This window comes from Cervus elaphus, chromosome 7 (assembly GCF_910594005.1).
Source record: "Cervus elaphus chromosome 7, mCerEla1.1, whole genome shotgun sequence".
Classification (NCBI taxonomy): domain Eukaryota; kingdom Metazoa; phylum Chordata; class Mammalia; order Artiodactyla; family Cervidae; genus Cervus; species Cervus elaphus.
The window spans coordinates 1,673,369-1,699,373 of NC_057821.1; the positions used below are offsets into that span (position 1 = coordinate 1,673,369).

A 26,005-nucleotide genomic window follows, 5' to 3' on the forward strand; every position below is an offset into this window, starting at 1 on the left:
TTGATGCAAAAAAAAAAAAAAATTCCTAATACATTTCTCTAATGTTCCTAGTTGAAAACAAAATCATTTTTAAAAGAACTGCCAATTCATTCAGAACTAAAAACTTCATTCATCTTACCACATGATTTGGTTTCTCCCAGTCCAGTTTTGAGAAAGATTAGATGACAGCTGTTCAGCCAGGACTTCCTGTACTACTTGTTTGATGATTAATGGGGTCTTGGCACAAGAGTGGAGTTTTAGAAAAGAAATAGGAGATGCTTTGTTGAATAGACATGGAGCTTCATTGTCCCAGAATGTAGTTATCATTTCAGAAAGGGATCTCTCCCTGAGAAAACACATTCATGAAAAGTAAAACTGTTCAAGGAAACAAAATCTGAAAGCAGTAATAGAAAGGGAAGCTGGGATGCCTACTCCTGAAATCCTAGTTACTACAGTGCCAGCTGGCAAGCCAGGGTGAAGTGGGATGTCTGGAGAAACAAAACAAATGCATCAACTGCAAAAGACTAATCGTTTTAAGCATCAGTTAACCATTTACTGGATGTGAAAGTTGTGCATATGTGTGTATAGGGGGGGGTTCCTCTCTGGGGTGAGTGTGGGTCTGTCGAGGTTTCTGTGGGGTTAATGGGGGCCCTGTGCTTGGTCAGTGTGTGTATATGGGGGGTCACTGTCTGGGGTAAGTGTGGGTCTGACCCACTCTTCATGGGGGCCCTGTGCTAGATCAGTGTGGGTGAATGCGGGGCCCCTCTCTGGGGTGAGTGTGGGTCTGTCGAGGTCTCTGTGGGGTTATTGGGGGCCCTGTGCAGCAGCAGTGCTGGGTCACTGTGGGTATATGGGGGGTCTCTCTCTGGGGTGAGTGTGGTTCTGACACACACTTCATGGGGGCCCAGTGCTAGATCAGTGAGGGTGTATGGGGGGGGGGGTCCCTCTCTGGGGTGAGTGTGGGTCTGTCGAGGTCTCTGTGGGGTGATTGGGGGCCCTGTGCTGGGTCACTGTATGTAAATGTGGGGTCCCTCTCTGGGGTGAGTGTGGGTCTCACCCACTCTTCACGGGCCCCTCCATTGCTGTCCTCTCTCCACCTCACGGCAGGAGAAGGAAGGGACTCTCCAGGTCAGGTTTCTTGCTGTTCTGTCAGTGTCCCTTCTGCGTCATGTCTCCAGATGGGCACCTTAGTTCCAGCTCCCCCAACTCAGCGCTCACCTCTTGGTGCCTCTGAGAGGCCCTGGCAGCAGCCAGGCTCAGGATCCAAGCTCTGTGCTCCCCTCTCCTGAACTCTCGAGGTCACTCGATGACCTAGGACCCAACGCCTCCCCTCAGACCCTGGCTGAGCCCCCACCGCTGTGCCCACCGTGGGGGATGTGGTACGGAGTCAGGACTAGTCTCCAGGGAGGAACCACAGCACAAGTAGGCCTGTGCCCACTGCCCCCACAGCCCCGGGCCTGGTCCCACAAGTGGGGGCCCTGACAGGCATGGAGGCAGGCCCGTTCCTGCCAGCTCCTGGATCAGAGGCCCCCTTCTGGAGGGGGACTGTGCACCAGGGCAGTGTCTGTGACATAGAGCCCAGAATCTCTCTGGAGAAATGCTCGTCTCCCCGCTTTCCAGCTTGGATGAGCCCAAGGAGGAAAGCTGATGGCATGTTCATTTTCTGCAGGTCCCTTCCATGCATGAGGGGCGACACATCCTGGCTGCTGGTGTCTTCCACCCCGGCCTCTGGAGTGAGTAAGACTGAGTGCAGGTGAGACCTGCTGTGACTCCTGAACAGGCCCTGGGCCTGTTGAGTCCTACCTGTACCCTGGGAGCCTCCTTGGGCCACACATGTAGGTTGAGGTCACGGACTGTGTGTCTGTCCTGAGTACCCAGTCCTGTAAAAGCTGATTGCTACAGTGGGGAAAAGTGAAGCTTCTCTGCTTGAGGTTCTGTTGCCTCTGGGAGCTTGGCCCTCTGTTGAGGGCCTCCAGGTGGCCTCCCTCAGACAGGTCCGGGGAACTAGAGTAGAGGGGAGACTCTGGAGTGATGCCAGCATGAGCCACCAGGCCCCTCACTTCTTTCCTCTGGCCCTGTGGACGGTGGTGGGACACCAATGCTCCTTGGTAAATGCACCATCTATGGGCTCCCTGCCACTAACATCCTTCCTCTGCATCCCATCCCAGCCACATCTGGGAGAGAAAGGGGCTTTCAGGGCAGCAGCATCTACCTCGCTGTGACTCGGGGGTGAGGCTTGTCCCACCTCTGGACTCCCCTCCTTATTCTGACATGTGAGTTTGTCCCTGACACTTCTTGAGCCTGAGGGGAATTTCAGCTTCTGAACACACCACCCCTACCAGCTGCACAATGTCCAGGTGGAGAGACAGTACGATAGAACTGAGCAAGATCCTGAGAAGGGGGAGGTCTTTATGTTTAGTTCACTGTGACATGTCCTAAACGCTGTTGCTTGTTTCTCTAATGCTGGTATTATGGAAAATGAAGGCACAGTTATGGAACTGGGGTGAGGGTGAGTATCCATGCTGGGGTCACCCTCCCTCCACGGCCCCATCCCGTCTGTAAGTCAAAGCAGGTACCTGGGAAGCGTGGACCCCGATGCCTTCCATCTCCCTCAGTGAGGCACCGACAGGCCACTACCCATGCTCATGGGAAAAAAAAATTTATTTCATGAAACAAAATTTCTGGTAGGAAGAAGCCTTTAGCACACAGAGGATGTGCTAACATTGGAGAAAAATGTATCTGCATGGCATGCATTTTTTTCTTGGAGGAGAGTTTTCCTACCCGGAATGCTGTGAAAAGCATGTTCGGATTCACCAGAAGAGGTATATTTCTGAGGAAGACCATGCCTTGGACAGTGGAGGGAATGGCCTGGGACCCGTGTCACTCGTGAGCCATGCTGGCAGACTCTGCCTGGAGGGGGACCTGGATCCCTGGGTGAGAAGGCCCACTTGCTGTCCCTGGGACTGGTCCACTTACTCTTTTTGGAAAAGCTATGGCCCGTCGGGGTGGCTTGGTGATAACGGGGTGTATCTCTCCTCATTCTTCTTTCTTCTTGGTAAGACAGGATTCTGTGGTGGCAGTAATGTGGACCTTGGGGGCCCTGGAATTCTGCTTGGGACCAGTTTAACTCCGTGGCGTGAGGTCCCTGGTGAAACACCATCCTCTCCTTTAAGATCTGCCCAACAGCTGTCATGAGAGTCTGAGCCTCAACAGCCCTGCTGTCCATGGTCGATTTGCTCTTGATTGATTCTTGGCTCTGGACAGTGGCTATTTCAGGCCTGCCTTTTTGCAAGGGCTCTTCTGGTTCTCTGCGTTTACTGGGGAAAATCCATTGCAGAAGGAGCTTAATCCTTTCTTGGAAGCTTTCTGATGGAACCTGTCTCTTCTTTAGGACTAACTGCCGAAACTTGCTTCTTAGGGACTCTGTTGATTCTTTTTTCTGGCCAGGATGACTCATCCCTTGGGCTTGGTAAGCCCTCCGTTCTGCCAGCCCCTTTTTAATCTGTCTTAATTTGGGCCTTGTGTATTTCTCTCTCCCATCCTTGGGAACAGACTCCTTGCAATGGCTCTTATATTTGAGCTGTCGCCTCATGTCCACCTGCTGCCCCTGGCTGCTCCCTTCACTTGAGGTAGCATCATAGAGTTTTTGGGAATTGCACTTGTCTCCACTGGATAAGATCTGAAAAGAGGACAGAGATTCCTGAGAAGCCAAGACGTTTGCGGCAAGAAACATATTCGAGTGACAATCTTTGAGAAGCACATCGGTGGCACAGTCTTGAAGGAGTACTCCAGTTTCACAGTCTTGAAGGAGCACGCTGGTAGCTCGGCCTTGAGCCTGAGCCTGCTGGTCAGTGAACCCTTGAGACTCAAGCTTACGAGACTGTGTCTCAAAGAGTAGATCTTCTGTATTTGAGGCAGCAGATGTGGTGTTCAGTGAGGGGCTTTCACTGGACCTTGGAGACCGTGATCTCCCGAGATCTATATTGATGTCTAGGTATTTGACCTGCACGCTAGGTTCCCTGGTGCCCTTCCCAGCACAGTCTCCCTCCACGACCTCTTGCGCCCTGGAAGATGGGGAGCATTCATCAAGGTCCACAACTATCACATTAGAGCAAGATGCTGGGGAGGCCTGCCCCTAGTTTCCTTCTGTGGCTCATTCCTGGCCATGGCTGAACTTGGACTTGGCTCCAGGCTGCCTTTCTCAGCCTCCACAACAGACATGCTGTGCCACATTCTGCCCACAAAGCTGTATGTGGGAGCTTGAGGAGGTGGCTTGTCTTCCTGTCCAGTCAGAGGGGCCTCTGGGGGCTTATGGGTGTCCCCAGGTGTGCGTCCTCCCAGAGCCCCCCAGACTTCCTCAGTCACCTGTGAGGGGACAGGGAGGGGCCTCTCCAGTGGGGGAACTGCCTCCGTTGTTTTCAGTTTCTCACCTGCATGGGGCTGAGGAGGCTTCCCCAAGCCCTTGGTTAATAGGGCAGTTGAGTGGTATCCAGATTCACAGGTGACCTTCAATGTGCACTTGAACCTTTTTCAACTTCAAGCGAAATATGAACTTAAGGACTTTGAAGAGTAGGCTCCACCTGTGCCTCACCCGAAACCTTATTATATGTGCTTCCAGCTCCTGCTCAGTATACGGGCTGAGGACAAGAGACTCATGGGAGGTGATCATGGAGGCTTTCCCATCCTGAGAGGACTGTGTACTTTCTGTCTTCATGGGAGCATTTGTCTCTCCCAGAGTGCCTAAAACAAGGTTGTCCACAAGCCTCAAGTGATAGACATTCACAGGGATCTCACTCTCACAGATCTGCTCTGCCTTCCTCTCTGTAAAGGCTCCTGGTTGCTTGCTGTCTAGGCTCAACTCTATTTCTGATGCAGGTTTTGCTCTTGGATCCTTCACTGGAGGGTTGGCTGGGAACATGTACAGATCTTTTACGATCTTCCCCATACTCTGCCCTACCTCATGGCACAGGTCTGTCCCTGGTAGGATTTGTGTTGGGCACTTGGACCTCATCTTTTGTGCATCCTGGCTCCTTTTGCCTCGACCTGCAGAAAATCTTGAGGGCCCCTCCCTGCCCTGTTCCTGACATGGCCGTGGGTATTGATCCTGGGGCTGCATCAGTTTCTGAGATGCTTGGATTCTGCAGGGCAGGCCACTCTGTTGCTGCATGAACCTTTGGGAAATGTGGTGCTCCAGTTTCTTCCGAACCTCAGGGCTGATCAAATGCCCAGGAAGGATGGGGACAGAGCTGTGGGCCTGGGAAGACCTGGTCTCCTGGGATGGGTTGAGAGTGACCTGGCTAAAGACTTGCTGAGAATTTTTAACCAAAGAGGGTAAAGTTCTCCTGCTTTCTAGTTGTTTTTTCCAAAAGTGACATTCCAGGTTTTCAAGTGCATATGAACTGAAAGATGATGCCTTATTTGGGACTGTAGGGGAAGATGTTTCAAAGGACTTCTCAATGCCAATCTGGCGTTGAGAAGATGATGACTGGACTAGGGGGGAGGGTGATAGATGGACAGTGGTTTCTAACTGAGCCTGAGGTTGTGGATGATATTGGGGTATGGTTGGAGTTAAAAATTGAGGTTGGGCCTGGATCTCCATATGAGCCCGAGAAGATGGCTGACAGTGAGGTATATTTAGAGCCAGGGGTATCGGTTGGGCCTGGATCTCCACGTGAGCCTGAGGAGGTGGTTGAAACTGGGGCATGGTTGGAGCTGAGGGTTGTTGGTGGTCCTGGACCTCCATAGAAATCTCAGATGATGGTGGACATTGAGGCATGGTTGCAGTCCAGTGCAGGGATGGGCCCTGGGTCTCCACATGAGCCTGAACAAGTGGTTGAAACTGGGGCATGTTTGGAGTCCAAGGTAGGGATTGGTCCTGAATCTCCATGTGAGTTTGAGGTTGTGGTGGTTGACACTGGGACATGGATGGACTCTGGAGTAGGGGCGGAACCTGGGTCTTCATGTGAGCCCGAAGTGGTAGTTGAAAATGAGACATGGTTTGAGCCAAGAGTTGGGATCGCACCTGGGTCTCCATGTGAGCTCGAGGTGATGGTTGAAATTAGGGCGTGAGTGGAGCCCATGGTGGGGGGCGGGGCTGGGTCTCCATGTGAGTCTGAGGTGGTGGCTGAAAGTGAGGCATGGTTGGAACCAAGAGTTGGGGTCGGGCCTGGGCCTCCATGTGAGCCCGAGTTGGTGGTAGAGAGTGAGGCATGGTTGAAGCCACGATTTGGGAGCTGGACTGGGTCTCCAATGAAACTTCAGATGATGGTTGACATTGGGGCATGGTTGGAGTTGAAGGTAGGGGTTGGGCCTGGGTCTCCATGTGACCCAGAGGTGATGGCTGCAACTGGGGCATGGTGGGAGTCAAGGATTGAGGTGGAGCCTGGGCCACAGGTTGGGTCAAGTGCTTGGCCAGTGACAGTTGTGAAGTTACTTTAGCTGGAATATGGAATGGTTTGGCTTTAGAGCGTTCGTTAAATAAGACAGGGCATAACTCTAGAGCTGACCCAGGTACTGTGACAGCAGCTATGAGAGACTCACTGTGCAGAAAGAGGAGACCCCAGAAGAGCTGGCTGCATGTCTTCTGTAGACAGCCCCCCAGAATGTCAGGATATTGGGGCTTCTCGGGACCAAGCAGCTGATCATGTTTGCCAGTTATGTTCCCGAAGTGTTGGTGACCCAAGGTGTCCTGTTTGTGACCCAGCGACTCGATCCTCTTCCCCAAAGAATTCGGGTGGTAGCCTGCCTCCTCGTCCTTTTCTTTCTCCTTCCAAGACTTCAGTTCCACTCTTTTGGTGATGAGTATTTCCAGCAGCTCCTGGACATTAGGGTTGATAAAAGCGAGGCCACCAGCCTCTCCCTGCCTGTTTCGGGGATCTCCCCAGAATGAGGCCTCTGGTGGGTAGAGGGGAAGGCTTTCTTTCTGGGACTCTAAGTGTGTTGAGGTGGAGAAGCTCCAGGCTGTGGCTGCTTCCTGCCACCAGGCCAGGGCCGATCCAGGGCTGCTTGAATGGACAATCCCTGGAATGGCTGGTCTCCAGGGGGAGTGCGAAGATGACCTGTGTGGGATGGTACCCAGTGTGCGTGTCATGGAGTCACCCTGAGTGAGACTCAGCATGGAGCCTCATGGTGTTGGGGCAGAGCAGGGTGCTGGAGGTGGAGGGCAGGCTCTCCCATGAGGCGGGCTTGGTGGGGAAGGGGAAACAGCCAGTGGCCAGGGGGAAAGGCTGTCCAGGGGAAAGAAAGGCTCTGGTGTTGGAGAGGCACTCAGGTATGAGTCTGAGTAAGTGGAAACTGAACCTGGAGAAATGGCAGAAGTGCAGGGTAGAGGCTGCTTGGTCAGAGGAGCTGGGGAAATGGTGGGAGCCGCCTCTTCCCTGCATGGTGGGTGGGCTCCAGCAGGCACTGCTTTGCAAACCTCACCAGGTGAATCTTGACATGAGATCTGATGAAAGCTGTCCTTGTCAGGGAACCTCCCCAGGTGTCTGCAGGAGACATGAAGAACAAGCTGCAGCCAGGAGCTGCTAGGCCAGGAGGACCAGACAGGCCAGGCAGCGGCGGGCAGCCACACCCCACAGCCCTGCAGGGCCCCAGTGCTGACTTCACAATGCTCCCACTTTTCCTCACCATGGGATGATAGCCATACCCTGCCCTCAGGACTCCTCCCAGCTCAGCCCCAGGCTGCCAGAATCCCTGGGTTTACACCATAGACTCTAGAAGAACCCCCTAGAAAGAAAGGGTAGATTCTCTACCTTTGCAGAAGTGAAGTCAGGTCCCAGACCTCTTCCAGTTCTTCCAGGCAACCTCTGCAAGCTGGAAATCAGCAGACTGGGTCATGGTGGTGAAGATAGGAGCCAGGGGTCTTATAGAAGTTGAGTGCATTGTCTCTTTAAGGGGACACCATTGGGAGACTGGAGCCCAAGCTCCAGTGTCCAACACCACATGATCCCTGACAGTGATGGTGACGCTCAAGAAAGGGTTTATCACTTAACGTTTTTCCATATCCTTTACTCCTTACTGCCCTCACCACCTACCTGTAGGCGATGGGCAGGCATCACTTTGCAGTTGAACCTGAGCACAGGTAAACCATGTGTCCTATGTGTCCTGGAGGGCTCACTTCCCAATCCAGGTGCTATTAGTCCAATGTAGCCCACACGCCCTTTTGGTACAGTCTTTTCCAGGCCCCTCACAGCTCCATTCTACACATGGAATCTGGGAAGTGTCTGGATTCTGCCCTCCTTCCCAGAAGCCCCCCGGGGGCCCTGCTCCTCAAGGGAGAAGTCCTGCCACTGGCCCCGCTCAGAGCCCGTGGAGCTGGGCCTCATGGCCAGAGTGGTGGGGACTAACACTCGGGGCACTCATGGCTGGATGTCAGAACTCACCTTTCAAAGCGCCATTTCTCTTGCTGCTCCTGCTTCTTCCCCTTCGTTCCTTTCGATGCTGAGAGAGAAAAAATTAGGGCTTAAGACCCAATTCTCAGTCTCCTCTCTCTAGACAAGCATCAGGCACTAGTGTCCATACACAATATGACTTTCTACATTTCACTGACAGAGCTCTGTGATTTTTCTTTCCTTTCACTCACTCACTTTTAAAGTGGATAAAATATTTTCTGTTTTCCTTCTTTGAAGAACGAAAGACTATTCTCAATGTGAAATGCACTCTGTACTACTTTCGTCACTGTTCCTCTGCTCAAGAAACACACACATTCTCAGACTGTGGGTGACTCTGAGCTTCATCAGGTTGATCTTTGCTTCCTGACACCAGCCCGCCCCCCAGCCCCTGCTCTGATGCTCTTGGGGCTTCAGCGCTGCCAGATCATCAGCCCTGAGACACCGTTCACAGCTGCTGAACTAGGGCTCAGAGTCCTGTCCTCGGCCTGAGACTGAACTCAGTATCCAGTCCTCAACCCCTGGTCACTGTGTTTGGGACATGCCCTGGACCCCTACCACACCAGGACAACTGATCTGAGATCTTTGGGTAGAAATCCTAGGGTTCACTCTATCTCCTGCCCAGCCTGGTTTGTCCCTAGAGGCATGATATTCTTTTCTTCCTTGAAAATAAATGTCCTGTTCTTTCCCACCTCAAGAATCTCTGGTTGATTCAGAAATGTAGAAATAATAATAACAAAGATTTTATATGCTTGTCAGTCTGGACCAAGAGTTCCTTACCTTCCTGATGTTTCCATGTTTCCTAGCGGGAGCAAAGGCTGGGTTATTCTCCAGGTAGGGAAGGATCAGGAGAAAGAGCCCCAGTCTACACAGAAAGGTGAGGATGGTATCGATCATCCAGAAAGGGGAGCTGGAGTTCAGCCAAGTATCAGAAGTGTTTTTTCAGGAAAAAGAGAGGATTCTCCATCATCTGAGTCACACCGCTGCCCTCAGGCAACTGAGCCAAGGGGTGCACCTGGGGACTAAAGTACTAGGCTCGCATCACAGAGATGTGCTCTGGTCACAAAGGGCCCTTGGGGGTAAGAGGGGTTAGCAGAGGAGGAGGCTGGACCATAGCCCCTCCCTAACCATCCAGCCACACAGCTCCATTCATCTCCCTTCTCTGAGCCTTCCCATCCTACCTTCTCATCCTGCTAGAGACATTAGTCAAGTGTTGCTTCTTTCCACCTAGAACTCAGAGAATTCCTGGTTCCTTTGATAACATTGCTTGAGTCCCATCAATACTTTAAAAATTCTGGAGTTCTCCCTATAACTTTGGTTAGTCCCAGGTATTTTTACTTTTATGATATATATTTTTTCTAATTTCAGTTAATTTTTACTACATTCAACTACTGGGAATTAAAAATTAATTTAAAATAATTTGAAATTTACAAGGCTATGAAATATAAAACAAATTGAAATAAATCTTCAGAGTAAGTTTTTCATAATTTGCCAGCATCCTTGTTTTCTGAACTCAATACACTGAACAAAAAGTTTTGGAACACTCTTTACAGATACACACATATCCTTTTAACAAATCAGCCCAGTGTTTTCAAATCTAAGAACCAAGTTTTTTTTTTTTGTTTTTTATCCCAGTTCAAAAGTTATCTTTCAGTATTTGTTATAAGTCGGACTGCTAGCAGTCAATTCTCCCAGTCTCTGTTTATCTGGGAACATTTTTATTTTGCCTTTTTCCCTGAAGCATAGATTTTATAGACATGGAATACTTGGGTGACAATTTTTTTCTTTCAAATCTTTTAATATGACATCCCACGGCCTTCACTCTGCCATTTCTGACTGGAAGTCAGTGATTAATCTTATTGTGGTCTCCTCATATATGGAGAGGAGAAGGAAATGGAAACTCACTCCAGTATGCTTGCCTAGAGAATCCCGTGGACAGAGGAGCCTGGTGGGCTGCTGTCCATGGGGTCGCACAGAGTCGGACATGACTGAAGCGACTTAGCATGCATGTATGCATTGGAGAAGGAAATGGCAATCCACTCCAGTGTTCTTGCCTGGAGAGTCCCAGGAACAGAGGAGCCTGGAAAGGCTGCCATCTATGGGGTCACACAGAGTCAGACACAGCTGAAGTGACGCAGCAGCAGCAGCATATCTGGAGAACAGTTTCTCTCTGGCTACTTTCAAGATTTTTCCTTTGTTTTTCCACAGTTTGACCAAGATGTGTCTTAGAGTGGATCTGTTTCCTGTCATTTTGCTAGAGGTGAACTCTGAATCTGGAGAGTGTTTTTCATCAAAATCTTATAAACTTTTAGCCATGATGTCTACAAGTAATGTTATGCTGTCCCCTCTCATCTCCCTTCTTTCCGAGAGTCTCTTTCCTTCCATATTTGATGGTGTGCTGAGTGGATGCTGTAGATCGTTTTCCCTCAACATCTTCTCTCTTTGTTTTTTACACTGATTTCCTGAATTCATCTTTCAGTTTATGGATTCTTTCTGCTACCATCTCAAGTGTGCCATTGAACTATTTTTCAATTTAATAACTATAGTTTTCAAGTCTAGGATTTATATTAGTTTCCTTTTTAAAAACAATTCCTAGCTACTCATTGAGTGTCTCTTTTGACTGAGTATCACATTTTCATCTAATTCTTCAAGCATGGCTCCTTTAGTCCATCTTGCAGTTATCATTATTTTGATATTTTAATGTTTTGACCTTAATACTAAATTTATAAGTGATATATGAGTTATATGTGATATATAAATGCTTTGCTCACCACCGTTTCAACACTAGAGTTTTCTGATTTTAACTGTGTACTTATCTGTCCCAGCGAGTTTTATACTTTGATAGAGTTTCCTTTTCCTAATTAGCATCTTTTCATTTCAGCTTGTAGAACTCCTTTTAACATTTCCTATTAGACTGATCTAATGGTGATGAAAGTAGGGAAAACCACTAGACCATTCGGGTATGACCTAAATCAAATCCTTTATGAGTGTACAGTGGAAGTGAGAAATAGACTCAAGGGACTAGATCTGATAGACAGAGAGCCTGATGAATTATGGATGGAGCTTCATGACATTGTACAGGAGACAGGGATCAAGACCATCCCCATGGAAAAGAAATGCAAAAAGGCAAAATGGTTGTCTGAAGAGGCCTTACAAATAGCTGTGAAATGAAGAGAAGTGAAAGGCAAAGGAGAAAAGGAAAGATATTCCCATTTGAATGCAGAGTTCCAAAGAATAGCAAGGAGAAATAAGAAAGCCTTCCTCAGCGATCAGTGCAAAGAAATACATGAAAACAACAGAATGGGAAAGACCAGAGATCTCTTCAAGAAAATTAGAGATACCAAGGGAACATTTCATGCAAAGATGGGTTTGATAAAGGTCAGAAAAGTTATGGACCTAACAGAAGCAGAAGATATCAATAAGAGGTGGCAAGGATACACAGAAGAACTGTACAAAAAAGGTCTTCATGACCCAGATAATCATGATGGTGTGATCACTCACCTAGAGCCAGACATCCTGGAATGTGAAGTCAAGTGGGCCTTAGAAAGCATCACTATGAACAAAACTAGTGGAGATGATGGAATTCCAGTCGAGCTATTGCAAGTCCTAAAAGATGATGCTGTCAAAGTGCTGCACTCAATATGCCAGCAAATTTGGAAAACTCAGCAGTGGCCATAGGACTGGAAAAGGTCAGCTTTCATTCCAATACCAAAGAAAGGAAATCCCAAAGAATGCTCAAACTACAGCACAATTGCACTCATCTCACACGCTAGTAAAGTAACACTCAAAATTCTCCAAGCCAGGCTTCAGCAATACGTGAACTGTGAACTTCCAGATGTTCAAGCTGCTTTTAGAAAAGGCAGAGGAATGAGAGATCAAATTGGCAACAACCGCTGGATCATCAAAAAAGCAAGAGAGTTCCAGAAAAACATCTATTTCTGCTTGATTGACTATTTTAAAGCCACTGTGTGGATCACAATAAACTGTGGAAAATTCTGAAAGAGATGGGAATACCAGACCACCTGACCTGCCTCTTGAGAAACCGGTATGCAGGTCAGCAAGCAAGAGTTAGAACTGGACCTGGAGCAGCAGACTGCTTCCAAATATGAAAGGAGTACGTCAATGTTGTATATTTTCACACTGCTTATTTAACTTATATGCAGAGTACATCACGAGAAACGCTAGGCTGGATGAAGCACAAGCTGGAATCAAGATTGCTGGGAGAAATATCAATAACCTCAGATATGTAGATGACACCACGCTTATGGCAGAGAGTGAGGAAGAACTAAAGAGCCTCTTGATGATAGTGAAGGAGGAGAGTGAAAAAGTTGGCTTAAATCTCAACATTCAGAAAACTAAGATCATGGCATCTGGTCCCATCACTTCATGGGAAATAGATGCAGAAACTGTGGAAACCGTGTCAGACTTTATTTTTTGGGCTCCAAAATCACTGCAGATGGTGACAGCAGCCATGAAATTACAAGACGGTTACTCCTTGGAAGGAAAGTTATGAGCAACCTAGATGGCATATTAAAAAGCAGAGACATTACTTTGCTATACAAAGGTCTGTCTAGTCATGGCTATGGTTTTTCCAGTGGTCATGTATGGATGTGAGAGTTGGACTGTGAAGAAAGCTGGGCGCCGAAAATTTGATGCTTTTGAACTTTGATGTTGGAGAAGACTCGAGAGCCCCTTGGGCTGCAAGGAGATCCAACCAGTCCATCCTAAAGGAGTTCAGTCCTGGGTGTTCATTGGAAGGACTGATGCTGAACCTGAAACTCCAATACTTTGGCCACCTCATACGAAGAGCTGACTCATTGAAAACGACCCTGATGCTGGAAGGGACTGGGGGCAGGAGGAGATGGCGACAACAGAGGATGAGATGCTGGATGGCATCACTGACTCGATGGACATGAGTTTGAGTCAACTCCAGGAGTTGGTGATGGACAGGGAGGCCTGGCGTGCTACGATTTATGGGGTCGCAAAGAGTCGGACACGACTGAGCGACTGAACTGCACTGAACTGAAGAACCCTCCAGCCTAAAGCAAGGAGGCACCAAACACAGCAAACTAAATAAAATGAAAAGATGAGAAATATACAGGAGGTGAAGGAACATGGTAAAAACTCGATAGACCAAACAAACGAAGAGGAGACAGGGAGTCTATCAGAGAATTCAGAACACTGATAGTAAAGGTGATACAAAATCTTGAAAACAAAATGAAGGCAGGGGTAAAAGCAAATCACTACTAAAAAGTCATCAAACAACAATGAAAGAATGCTAGAGAGGAAGAGGACAACACCTGCAAAATATACAGAAGACAATTAACTAAACAGTTACAGAAATCCCTACTGATCAATAAATAAGATAAAGGGATTAAACAGTGGTTGAATGGTTTAAAAAAGAAAGAAATAAAAAGACCCAACTTGAAGTTATCTGCAAGAAATTCATTTTAGATTTAAAGACATATATAGGCTCAAAATGAAGGGATAAAAAAAGATACTCCATGCATGTAAATAGTAAGCAAAAGAAAGCAGGGGTGGCTACTCATATAAAAGAGAAAACAGATATTAAGTCCAAAATTGTCTCCATAGAAAAAGAACATCTCTGTATTTTAATAAGAGTCACTTCTACAGGAAGATATAAAAATTATATATGCATACAGCATCAGAGCCCATAAAGGTATAAAGCAAATACTGGAAAAAAAAGAAAAAAAATTGATTGCATAAAATGGCCATAAGGAACCTCAATTATCCACTTATAAAAATGGATAGAGAATCAGTAAACAAACATGCCTTGAAAACACTATAGATAACATGCTCCTTACAGACATATTTAAACATAGCACCAAACAGCAGTGCATATACATTCAAATACACAAGCAACCTTCTCCAGGACACTCAATAGGCCACAGGCAAGTTTTAGCAAATTTAAATAATTTGGTTACAAAATTACTATTTCAAAACAATTATTAATTAATTAATTAAGAATTAACAGATGTGAAATAGTTTAGGTATTTTTTCTGACCACAGTAAGATAAAATAAATCCCTTAACAGCAAGAAAACAGGAAAATTGAGAAATATGTGGGAACTAAACCATACAGTCTTTTCCCCACTTCTGGTTTTATTGAGACTTAACTGACATTGACCACTGCATAATTTTAAGACATACAGCATAATGATTTGACTTACATACATCAGGAAATGATTATCACAAGAAGGTTAGTGAACATCATCTCATATGGATACAAAATAAAAATAAAAGAAAAAAATTTTTCTTTTGTGACGAGAACTCTTAGGATTTACTTTCTTAAACCTCATATATAAAATACACCAATTTTCATTATATTTATCATGTTGTATAAAAGCTTTAAAAAAAAAACATTGGATGAAAGATAAAATCAAAGGGAAAATGAAAAAGTATATTAAACTAAAATGAAACACAACACACTAAGACTTATGGCATGAACCAAAAGCAAAACTACAGGAGATGTTCATAATGATAATTACATACATCAAAAGGTAAGAAAAACTTCAAATAAAAAATTTAATTTTATGCCTCAAGAACTACAGAAAATGAAAACACTCATCTCACATTTAGCAGAAGGAATGAGACAACAGAAAAGTAATAGAAAATATAAACAAAACTAAGTAGTGTTTTCTGAAAAATGTTAATGTGACAGACTGTTAGCCAGATTAAGATGAAAGAGACACAAATCAATGAAATCAAAAATGAAAAAGGAGGCAATACAAATGATGCCTCAGTAATAAAAGAATCATTAGAATTGATCTTAAATAATTATGTCAACAAATTAGATAACCTAGAAGTAACAGATAAATTCCTAGAAACATACAACCTATTAACACTGAATTGAGACAAAATAGAAAGTCGGAACAGACCAATAACAATGAGACAGAATCAATAATATAAAAATAAAGAAAATTCAGGGCCACATGGCTTCATTGGTAAGTTACACCAAACATCTAAAGAATTCACACCAATCCTTACCAAGTCCTCCAAAAACACTGGAGAGCAGGGAACACTTTTAAATTAAGTCTACAAGCCCAGCATTACCTTGATATCAAAGTCAGAAAGAGACATTACAAGAAGATTATAGGTCAACATCTGGAATGAGCACAGATTCAAAATACCTCAAAAAGTGTTAGCAAAGCTAATTCAAGAATTAATTAGAAGGATCCTACTCCATGATTAAATGTGATTTATTCATGGGATGCAAGGATGGTTCAAAATAACACAAATCAATCAACATAATACACTACATTAACAAAATGGGGAAAAACTCATGATCACCTCAATAGACGCAGAAAAGGATTTGACAATATTCAACATTCTTTCATGACAAAAACTCTCAGCAAATTGGGTACAGAAGGATCGCACCTCAACACAATAATGGCACATATGAAAAGATCACAGCAAACATATGACTCAAAAGTGAAAAACTGAAAGCTTTCGCTCTAACATCAGGAAGAAGGCAAAAATGCCCACACCCACCACATTTATTCAACATAGCACTGAAAGTCTGAGCCAGAAGACTTAGGCAAGACGAAGAAATAAAATGCATTAAAATCAGAAAGGAAGAAGTCAAATTGCCTCCATTTGCAGATGACATGATCATATATGTAGAAAATCCTAAGGTTTCAAAAGCAACAACAGTGACAACGGTAACAGAAACCTTCAGAACTCATAAATGAATTCAGCAAAGTTGCAGGATATAAAATCAGCATATAGAAGTCATTATATAAAGCAATGAACTATCCCAAAAAGGGTATTAAGGAAAAAACACCATTCTGAATATAAAGAATGAAATGCTGTGCTATGCTGCGCTTAGTCACTTAGTTGTGTCTGACTCTTTGTGACCCCATGGACTATAGCCCACCAGGCTCCTCTGTCCATGGGGATTCTTCAGGCAAGAATACTGGAGATCCAGTATGCTATCTCTCCATAATACAACCTCCTCACCTCTCTCCCAACATATAAAGAGAAGGACACTATATATGTATATCAATCCTCACCCTGAATATATGAATATATTACCTGCTAAAACACACAAGTATAAACACCCTAACAGTCTTCAAAGAAATACATTTAAATACGCCTAGCACTCCATACATTATGAGCACTTTCATAATTCATGCACCTAATGATGGACACATACAAATCAGTATACACAAGTAAGACGGATAGAAATATCTCCAGGAAACCACTTATGAAAAAACTTCCATATACCAAATGATCCCTAGCTATTAGAAGCCAGCTCATACATCTGCATATACTAACAAATAATCACTTCACATGTTTCTAATATATATAAATGAAATTTACCAACTCCCCTGTATAAACCTGAAATCTCACCTTCTCATCAGATATATACATACTAACTTCTCAAAATATGTAAGCCTAGGTGGCCCCTACTGAAAAATAGAAATTCAAAGCACTAGCAAATATTCCTCCAAATGGCCATTCCCCTTGAATACACACACAAGCTCATTATACACACAACTCTCCATAAGCCCCAAATATAACCACAATAACCCACTACATTACAAATATGCAAAGATATGACTATATACATACACTCTCTTTCAAATACATACCACACTACCTGCATATGCTTATCCCACATTCCCAAATTCTCACACAGAATTAATTCTCCCATCTTGCAGAATACAGAACTATATAAACACAAGAATAAACAACATCTACCAGCCCCTAAAAATAGCCACAGACTTGCCCCATACACAGCAAAATATATATAGATGGCCCCATAAAAAACTCCTGAAATCCTAGAGGGTGTATGGGGTGTCCCTCTCTGGGGTGAGTGTGGGTCTCACCCACTCTTCACGGGCCCCTCCATTGCTGTCCTCTCTCCACCTCACGGCAGGAGAAGGAAGGGACTCTCCAGGTCAGGTTTCTTGCTGTTCTGTCAGTGTCCCTTCTGCGTCATGTCTCCAGATGGGCACCTTAGTTCCAGCTCCCCCAACTCAGCGCTCAGCTCTTGGTGCCTCTGAGAGGCCCTGGCAGCAGCCAGGCTCAGGATCCAAGCTCTGTGCTCCCCTCTCCTGAACTCTCGAGGTCACTCGATGACCTAGGACCCAACGCCTCCCCTCAGACCCTGGCTGAGCCCCCACCGCTGTGCCCACCGTGGGGGATGCGGTGCAGAGTCAGGACTAGTCTCCAGGGAGGAACCACAGCACAAGTAGGCCTGTGCCCACTGCCCCCACAGCCCTGCACCTGGTCCCACAAGTGGGGGCCCTGACAGGCATGGAGGCAGGCCCGTTCCTGCCAGCTCCTGGATCAGAGGCCCCCTTCTAGAAGGGGACTGTGCACCAGGGGAGTGTCTGTGACATAGAGCCCCGAATCTCCCTGGAGAAATGCTTGTCTCCCCACTTTCCAGCTTGGATGAGCCCAAGGAGGAAAGCTGATGGAGTGTTCATTTTCTGCAGGTCCCTTTCATGCACGCTGGGTGACACATACTGGCTGCTGGTGTCTTCCACCGGCCTCTAGAGTGAGTAAGACTGAGTGCAGGTGAGACCTGCTGTGACTCCTGAACAGGCCCTGGTCCTGTTGAGTCCCATCTGTACCCTGGGAGCCTCCTTGGGCCACACATGTAGATAGAGGTCATGGACTGTGAGTCTGTCCTGAGTACCCAGTCCTGTAAAAGCTGATTGCTACCGTGGGGAAAAGTGAAGCTTCTCTGCTTGAGGTTCTGTTGCCTCTGGGAGCTTGGCCCTCTGTTGAGGGCCTCCAGGTGGCCTCCCTCAGACAGGTCCGGGGAACTAGAGTAGAGGGGAGGCTCTGGAGCGATGCCAGCATGAGCCACCAGGCCCTCACTTCTTTCCTCTGGCCCTGTGGACGGTGGTGGGACACCAATGCTCCTTGGTAAATGCACCATCTATGGGCTCCCCTGCCACTAATATCCTTCCTCTACATCCCATCCCAGCCACATCTGGGAGAGAAAGGGGCTTTCAGGGCAGCAGCATCTACCTCGCTGTGACTCGGGGGTGAGGCTTTTCCCATCCTTGTCTCCCCTCCTTATTCTGACATGGGAGTTTGTCCCTGACACTTCTTGAGCCTGAGGGGAATTTCAGCTTCTGAACACACCTCCCCTACCAGCTGCACAATGAACAGGTGGAGAGAGAGTAGGATAGACCTGAGCAAGATCCTGAGAAGGGGGAGGTCTTTAGGTTTAGTTCACTGTGTCATGTCCTAAACGCTGTTGTTGTTTCTCTAATGCTGGTATTATGGAAACTGAAGGCGCAGTTACGGAACTGGGGTGAGGGTGAGTATCCATGCTGGGGTCACCCTCCCTCCACGACCCCATTCCGTCTGGAAGTCAAAGCAGGCACCTGGGAACCATAGGCCCCGATGACTTCCATCTCCCTCAGTGAGGCACCGGCAGGCCACTACCCCTGCTCATGAGAGAAAAAAAAAAACAAAACAAAAAACATTTATTTCATGAAACAAAATTTCTGGTAGGAAGAAGCCTTTAGCACACAGAGGATGTGCTAACATTGGAGAAAAATGTATTTATCTGCATGGGATGCATTTTTTTTTTTTGGAGGAGAGTTTTCCTACCCAGAATGCTGTGAAAATCATGTTCGGATTCACCAGAAGAGGTCTATTTCTGAGGGAGACCATGCCTTGGACAGTGGAGGGAATGGCCTGGGACCCGTGTCACTCGTGAGCCATGCTGGCAGACTATGCCTGGAGGGGGACCTGGCTCCCTGGGTGAGAAGGCCCACCTGCTGTCCCTGGGACTGGTCCACTTACTCTTTTTGGAAAAGCTATGGCCCATCGGGGTGGCTTGGTGATAACGGGGTGTATCTCTCCTCCTTCTCCTTTCCTCTTGGTAAGACAGGATCCTGTGGTGGCAGCAATTTTTGAGCCTTGAAAACACATTCCTAGGTCACACTCGTACAGCCATTAATGAACCATGCAGTGGGATTGTGTCTGAGAGTGCTGGGTGCCATACTGTGGTCACCTCATTGAGGTTACATTCCATAGCAAATGGGCCTGAGGTGAGGAGTGGCGAGCCACTCGCTTGCTTCAAAAATCCAAAAAGGTGGATCAAATCTTGCTCCATCAGAAGAAAGAAAACAGCAATTGGATGGATGTCAAAACAGTCGTTAGGCTGTATCGCGTTAGGGTCCCCAGAGAGAAAAATGTGAATTTTGCCCCCTAGGTTCAGTATCCAGGTTGACACACAGGGTGTGTACCCAAAGGATCCAAGAATGCTCCAGATACACCTAGGCTTACTAGACCTCTCTTACAGAGGAAACGTGATGGAACAGACCTTTGAACGTTGTTTTGATTCTCCCTGTGAGTGTGGGACACGTCCATATGGTCACGGCCTCTGGGGATATTGCCACTGAAACATGACCTCCAAGAAAGTGCTTCCAAGCCAAGTGTGACTCTCAGCACCCAGGATGCTGGGAAGACATCTTCCTCCGAGGAGGCAAAGGCATTAAAAGAGAGTGTTTTCCAGCCTCTATGTTACTGGAACGGTTTTGCCTCTAAGACGTGAGACCCCCACCCCCACCCCAGGTTTGTTTGCAGGACATAATTGCAGAGTCAGGGCCGTATATCTCCCTGCACTTCCAAGCCTTACAAACACATCTCTATGTCACAGTCATACTGCTCATGAGGAAACAGGTTGCACGAGTGTGTCTGAGGGTGGTGGGTGCTATAGCTTGTTCACCTCACTGAGGTGGCATTCCACTGCAAGTAGGCCCGAGGCGAAGAGCTAAGACCTGGCAGCTTGCTTCAGAAACTGCAAACGGTGGAGTAAAGCTACCTCTATCAGAAGTAAGAAAGCAGTAATTGGATGGATTCTCAAGCAGTTGCTAGGCCACACCGCATTAGGGATCCCCAAGAGAAGAATGTGAATTTTGCCCCCTAGGTCCTGTATCCAGGTTGACACACAGGGTGCTTCCCCAAAGGATCCACGAACGCTCTAGATAAACCTAGGATCACTAGATCTCTCCTACAGAGAAAATGTGATGGAACAGATGTTTGGAAGTTGCTTTGACTTTCCCTGTGAGTGTGGGAACCCTGTCTCTGCTCACGGCCTCAGGGGACCTTGCCACTGAAAACTGACCTCCAAGCAAGTGCTTCCAAGCAGTGTGTGACTCGCAGCACCCAGAATGCTGGGAAAGCTATCTTCCTTCGTGGAAGGAAAGGCATCCACAGAAAGTATGTCTTCATGCCTCTCTCTTGCAGGAACTCTTTAGCTTCAAAGACATGAGACATCCAGGCCTGCTCCAAGGACCTAAATTGCAGTCAGGGCCATGTGTCTCCCTGCACTTAATGAGGCTTACAAACACATTCCTATGTCATAGTCATACTGCCCATGAGGAAGCAGGTTGCAGGAGTGTGTCTGAGAGTGATGGGTGCCATACTGTGGTCAACTCATTGAAGTGACATTACACAGGAAATAGGCTCGAGGCAAGGAATTCAGAGCTGCCTCCTTGCTTCAGAAATCCCAAAAGATAGAGCAAATGGAGCTCTTTCAGGAGTAAGAAAACAGCAATTGGAAGTATGTTCAAGAAGTTGCCCAGGCACACATGTTTATGGCCCCCCGAGAGCATTCTGCGAATTTTGCCCCCAGGCCTGGTATCCAGGTTGACACACAGGTTGTGTCCCCACAGGATCCAAGAATATTCCAGACATACTTAGGTTTACTAGATCTCTCCTACAGAGAACACGTGATGGAACAGACATATGCATATTGCTTTCACTTTCCCTGTGTGTGTGGGATCCTTCGCAAAGGAGGATTTTGCTTCTAAGACGTGAGACATCCAGGCCTCCTCCAAGGTCCTAAATCCCAGGTCAAGGAAGTGTGTCTCCCTGCACTTTCTGAGACTTGCAAACACATTCCTGGTTCATACCGGTACTGACAATGAAGATGCAGTCTGTGCAGCTGTGTCTGAGAGTGCTGGGTGCCATACTGTGTTTACGCCATGGAGGTAACATGTCACTGCACATTGGCCCAAGGCGAGGCATTGTGAGCTGCCCACTTGTGTCATAAATCCGAAAGGGTGGGTGGAGCAAAGCTAGCTCTGTCAGAAGTAAGAAAACAGCAATTGCATGGATTTACAAGAAGTTGCTAGGCTGCACCTCTTTAGGGTCCCCCAAGAGAAAAATGTGAATTTTGGCTCCTAGGCTCTGTATCCAGTTTGAACGACAAGGTGTTTCCCTGCAGGATTCAAGAATGTTCCAGAAAGACCTAGGCTCACTAGGTCTCTCCTACAGAAAAAAACGTGATGGAACAGACCTATGGATGTTGTTTTGATTTTTCCTGTGAATATGGGAACCCTCCCAACATTCATGGCATCAGGGGACTTGCCACTGAAAAATGACCTTCAAGCAGTGTGTGATTCTCAGCATGCAAGATCCTGGGAAAGCTTTCTTCTTTCAAGGAAGGAAAGGCATTCACAGAGAGTGTGTTTCCAGGCCTCTATCTTGCATGAACCATTTTGCTTCTAAGATGTGAGTCCTCAGTTGCTGCTCTGAGTGCCTAGATTCCAGAGTCAAGGCCATGTGTCTCCCTGCACTTTTATACCCTTGAAAACAAATTCCTAGTTCATTCCGCTATGGTTCCTGAGGATACTGTTGCGGGAGTGTTTCTGAGAGTGTTGGGTGCCATGCTGTGGTCACCTCATCAAGGTGACATTCCACTGCTAATTGGCCAGTGGCAAGGAGTTGTGAGCCACCTGCTTGCTTCAGAAATTCCAAGGGGTGGAGAAGAGTAAAGTTAGCTCTGTCACAAGTATGAAAACAGCATTTGGATGGATTTTCATGCAGTTGCTAAGCCACACCAATTTAGAGGCCCCTGAGAGAAAGATGTAAATTTTGCCTCCTTGGCCTGGTATCCAGGCTGACACACTTGCTGTGTCCCCACAGGATCCAAGAACTTTCGAGACAGAACTGGGCTCACTAGATCTCTCCTACAGAGCAAACGTGGTGGAAGAGACTTTGATGTTGCTGGGACTTTCCCTGTGAGTGTGGGGCAACTCTGAATGGGCAGGGCCTCAGGGGAACTTTCCACTGAAAAACGACCTCCAAGCAAGTGCCTTCAAGCAGCGTGTGGCTCTCAACATGCAGGAGGCTTGGAAAGCCATCTCCCTTGAAGGAAAGACATCCACAGTGAGTGTGTTTTCAGGCCTCTATCTTGCACCAACTGTATCGCTTCTCAGACGTCAGACCTCCAGGCCTGCTTCGAGGGCCTATATGACAGAGTCAGGCCCGTGTGTCACCCTGCACTTACCAAGCCTTGAAAACACATTCCTAGGTCATAGCGGTACAGGCCATGAGAAAGCAGTGTGTGGGAATGTGTTGAGAATGCTGGGTGCCATACTGTGGTCACCTCATCAAGGTCACCTTGCACCTCAAAAGGGCTCCAGGAGAGGAGTTGGGGGCCACCCCTTGCTTCAGAAATCCCTAAGACGGAGCAAAGCTAGCTCTGTCATAAGGAAGAAAACAGCAATCGGATGGATTATCAAGAAGTTGCTAGGCTGCACCGTGTTAGGGCTCCCTGAGAGCAAAATATGAATTTTGTCCCCTAGGCCCGGAATACAGGTTGAAACAGCGTGTGACCACATAGGATCCAAGAATGGTCCAGACAAACCTAGGCTCACTAGATCTCTCCTGCAGAGGAAATGTGATGAAAAGACATTTGGAGGTTGATTTGACTTTCCCTGTGAGTGTGCGACCTCTCCCAAAGGGCAGGGCCTCAGGGCCCATTGCCACTGAAAAATGACCTCTAAGCAAGTGACTGCCAGCAGTGTTTGACTCCTAACACGCAGGAGGCTGGGAAAGCTATCTTCTTTTGAGGAAGAAAAGGCATCCAGAGAGAGTGTGCTTTCAGGCCTCTATCTTACAGCAACTGTTTCATGTCTCAGACATCAGACCTCTAGGCCTGCTCCAAGGCCCTAAATTCCAGGGTCAGGGCCATGTGTTCCCCTGAATTTTCCGAACCTTGTAAACACATTCCTAGGTCATAGCAGTACTGCCCATGAAGATGCCGGCTGCAGGAGTGAGTCTGAGAGGGCTGGGTTCCATACTGTGGCCACCTCCTCAAGGTTACCTTGCTCCTCAAATTGGCCCCAGGTGAGGAGTTGTGGGCCACCCCCTTTCTTCAGAAATCCAAAAGGGGAGAGCAAAGCTAGCTCTGTCAGAAGGAAGAAAAGAGCACTTGGATGGATTTTCAAGCATTTACTAGGCCGAACTTCATTAGGGCTCCCCAAGAGAAAAATGCGAATTTTGCCCCCTAGGACCAGTATCCAGCTTGACAGAATGTGTCCCCATAGGATCCAAGAATGTTCCAGACAGACCTAGGCTCACTAGATCTGTCCTGCAGAGGAAATGTGATGGAACAGACGTTTGGACGTCGCTTTGATTTCCCTTTGAGTGTGGGGCCCCTCCCTAGGCACCGGGGCTCAGGGGCCATTGCCACTGAAAAATGACCTCCAAGCAAGCGCTTTCCAGCCGTGTGTGATTCTCAGCCCACAGGCGGCTGGGGAAGCTATCTTCCTTGGAGCCAGGAAAGGCAGCCCCAGAGAGAGTTTTCAGGCCTCTATCTTGCAGCAAGTGTTTCACTTCTCAGACGTCAGACCTCCAGGCCTGATCTAAGGGCCTAAATTGCAAAGTCAGGTCTTTGTGTCTCCCTGCAGTTTTCGAGCCTTGCAAACATATTCCTAGGTCATAGCAGTACTGCCCACGAGGAAGCAGGCTGTGGGAGTGTGTCTGAGAGGGCCAGGTTCCATACTGTGGTCACCTGGTCGAGGTCACCTTGCACCTCAAATGGACCATAGGCGAGGTGTTTCGTGCTGCCCCCTTGCTTCAGAAATCCCAAAGGGGGGAGCAAAGGTAGCTCTGTCAGAAGGAAGGAAACAGCAATTTGATGGATTTTCAAGCAGTTGCTAGGCCGCGCCACGTTAGGGCTCCCTGAGAGAAACATGCAAATTTTGCCCCCTAGGTCTGGTATTCAGCTTGACACACAGAGTGTATCCCCGAAGGATTCAGGAATGTTCCAGACAGAACTAGGCTCACTAGCTCTCCCCTGCAGAGGAAACTAACACAAAATTGGAAATCAACTATATTCCAATATAAAAGAAACATCAAATTTAAAACATGAGGTTGCTCCCATGCCTTCAAGGAGCCTCAAAAACCCGGCCTACAGCTGCCTTCGGAATGCAGCCGCTACAACCCTGTCCCTGACTCCCTCCATTCCTGCTGCTCATGAATCCTGCCATCCTTCAGTTTTAGTGGATAAGCGTGTACCTAAATGATAGTAACTGACCCTTAAAATGAGAATTATCAACAAATCGTTTGCAAAAATGTTCTAAGTAAATCATAAATAGCAGATGGAAGATTAAATCAAGAAGAGTTTGGGTAAAGCTCACCACTTGAGTTCCAAATTATGATTGTATTAGAAGTAGATGCCTTGAAACAGTTGAGAGGCTATAAAAATAAATGATTCGATGCTGAAAAGTTTCCCAAATTAATTCAAATCGACATGAATAGAAATAAAACTATCCCAACAAATATGACAAATACGTCCAGTACACACCACCACTTGCTAGCTTTAAAAACTATACAGCTGATCCCTAACCTGTGCAGCTGCCCTACAATAAGAGCCTTAGCTCTGCGCATATTTAAACAGATTACATTTTGTAAAAAGTTTTTTCTTGAGAATATGTTACTGTTCTAACATCTTAATAGTCAATTACAAGAATTAAACCTATTGCCAGCTGCAGTAAGCACTTCTACAAAAACATCAGTTAGCTCATTAGCAATAACGACTCTGGGAAGGAAGAAGCTAGAAATATAATAAGCAGCAGGTCTTCCAACTCCACCTGTCCTGGTACATCAGACCACGGCGACTTCTCTGGTGCAAACACATCAACACAGAATAAGCCTCTTACTTCACTCACGGTGCATACACAGATGGTGATAGGTAAAACTTGGAGAGCTCTTCTTAGACAATCATGAGATTATTTGCTGCTTCCATAACTTTCAATACCTTTTTGTAATGTCTCAAATAGTAAGATAGGCTGAAAGACAATGAAAAACACTTATTAATTATCACTAAATACATATGATGTCATATCTATCACTGTTTTCAAAAATTCCTTGTACTAAAATAGGACCCTACATAGAGCAGTGTGTTAATTTCCTCACAAGAATGACATCCAAAATATGGTCTCTGAACTGCCTGTACTTTTCCTCCTTACCACCAGTGGAAGTGATAAACTCCCCTAATGATTTATCAAGGAAGTGAAATCATTACCAAAAATTAAGAGTATCTATTGTTAGTAGCAAGAGGTATGGTTTTTGGGGGGGATGGGGTAGGCAGAACTTTTATAAGTTTATTTTGAAGAAGTTACTTTTTAAGGTGCTCAAAAATGTTTTTACAACTGATCTTGCAGTTTTCACAAACTGGAAAACTGTAAATGACGTGCAAAGGCCGTTGACAGGGCGCTGGTTACAGAAATGAGAGTGGAGCCAGGAGCGGACTCTGACTGAGACACGGAAGGTGAGGACGGGCATGGAGCGGCGCACACGCTCCCCCCAGAGCAGAGGGACTCGGCTGTGCAGCGCAGGCGATGGCGGAGCACA

At 46.7% G+C, this 26,005-nt stretch overlaps 1 protein-coding gene across 1 annotated transcript; it reads right to left on the reverse strand.

Annotated features, from left to right (window-relative positions):
• Positions 1–2,645: 2,645 nt before the first annotated feature.
• On the reverse strand, positions 2,646–25,378 carry LOC122696854 (spermatogenesis-associated protein 31E1-like). Its single transcript, XM_043906972.1, has 4 exons — positions 25,312–25,378; positions 8,361–8,418; positions 7,731–7,791; positions 2,646–4,043 (listed from the first exon to the last, which is right to left on the reverse strand). Exon 4 carries the CDS (start codon positions 3,710–3,712, stop codon positions 2,678–2,680), a length of 1,035 nt encoding a protein of 344 aa, XP_043762907.1. The 5' UTR covers positions 3,713–4,043; positions 7,731–7,791; positions 8,361–8,418; positions 25,312–25,378; the 3' UTR covers positions 2,646–2,677.
• Between the last annotated feature and the right edge of the window lie 627 nt (positions 25,379–26,005).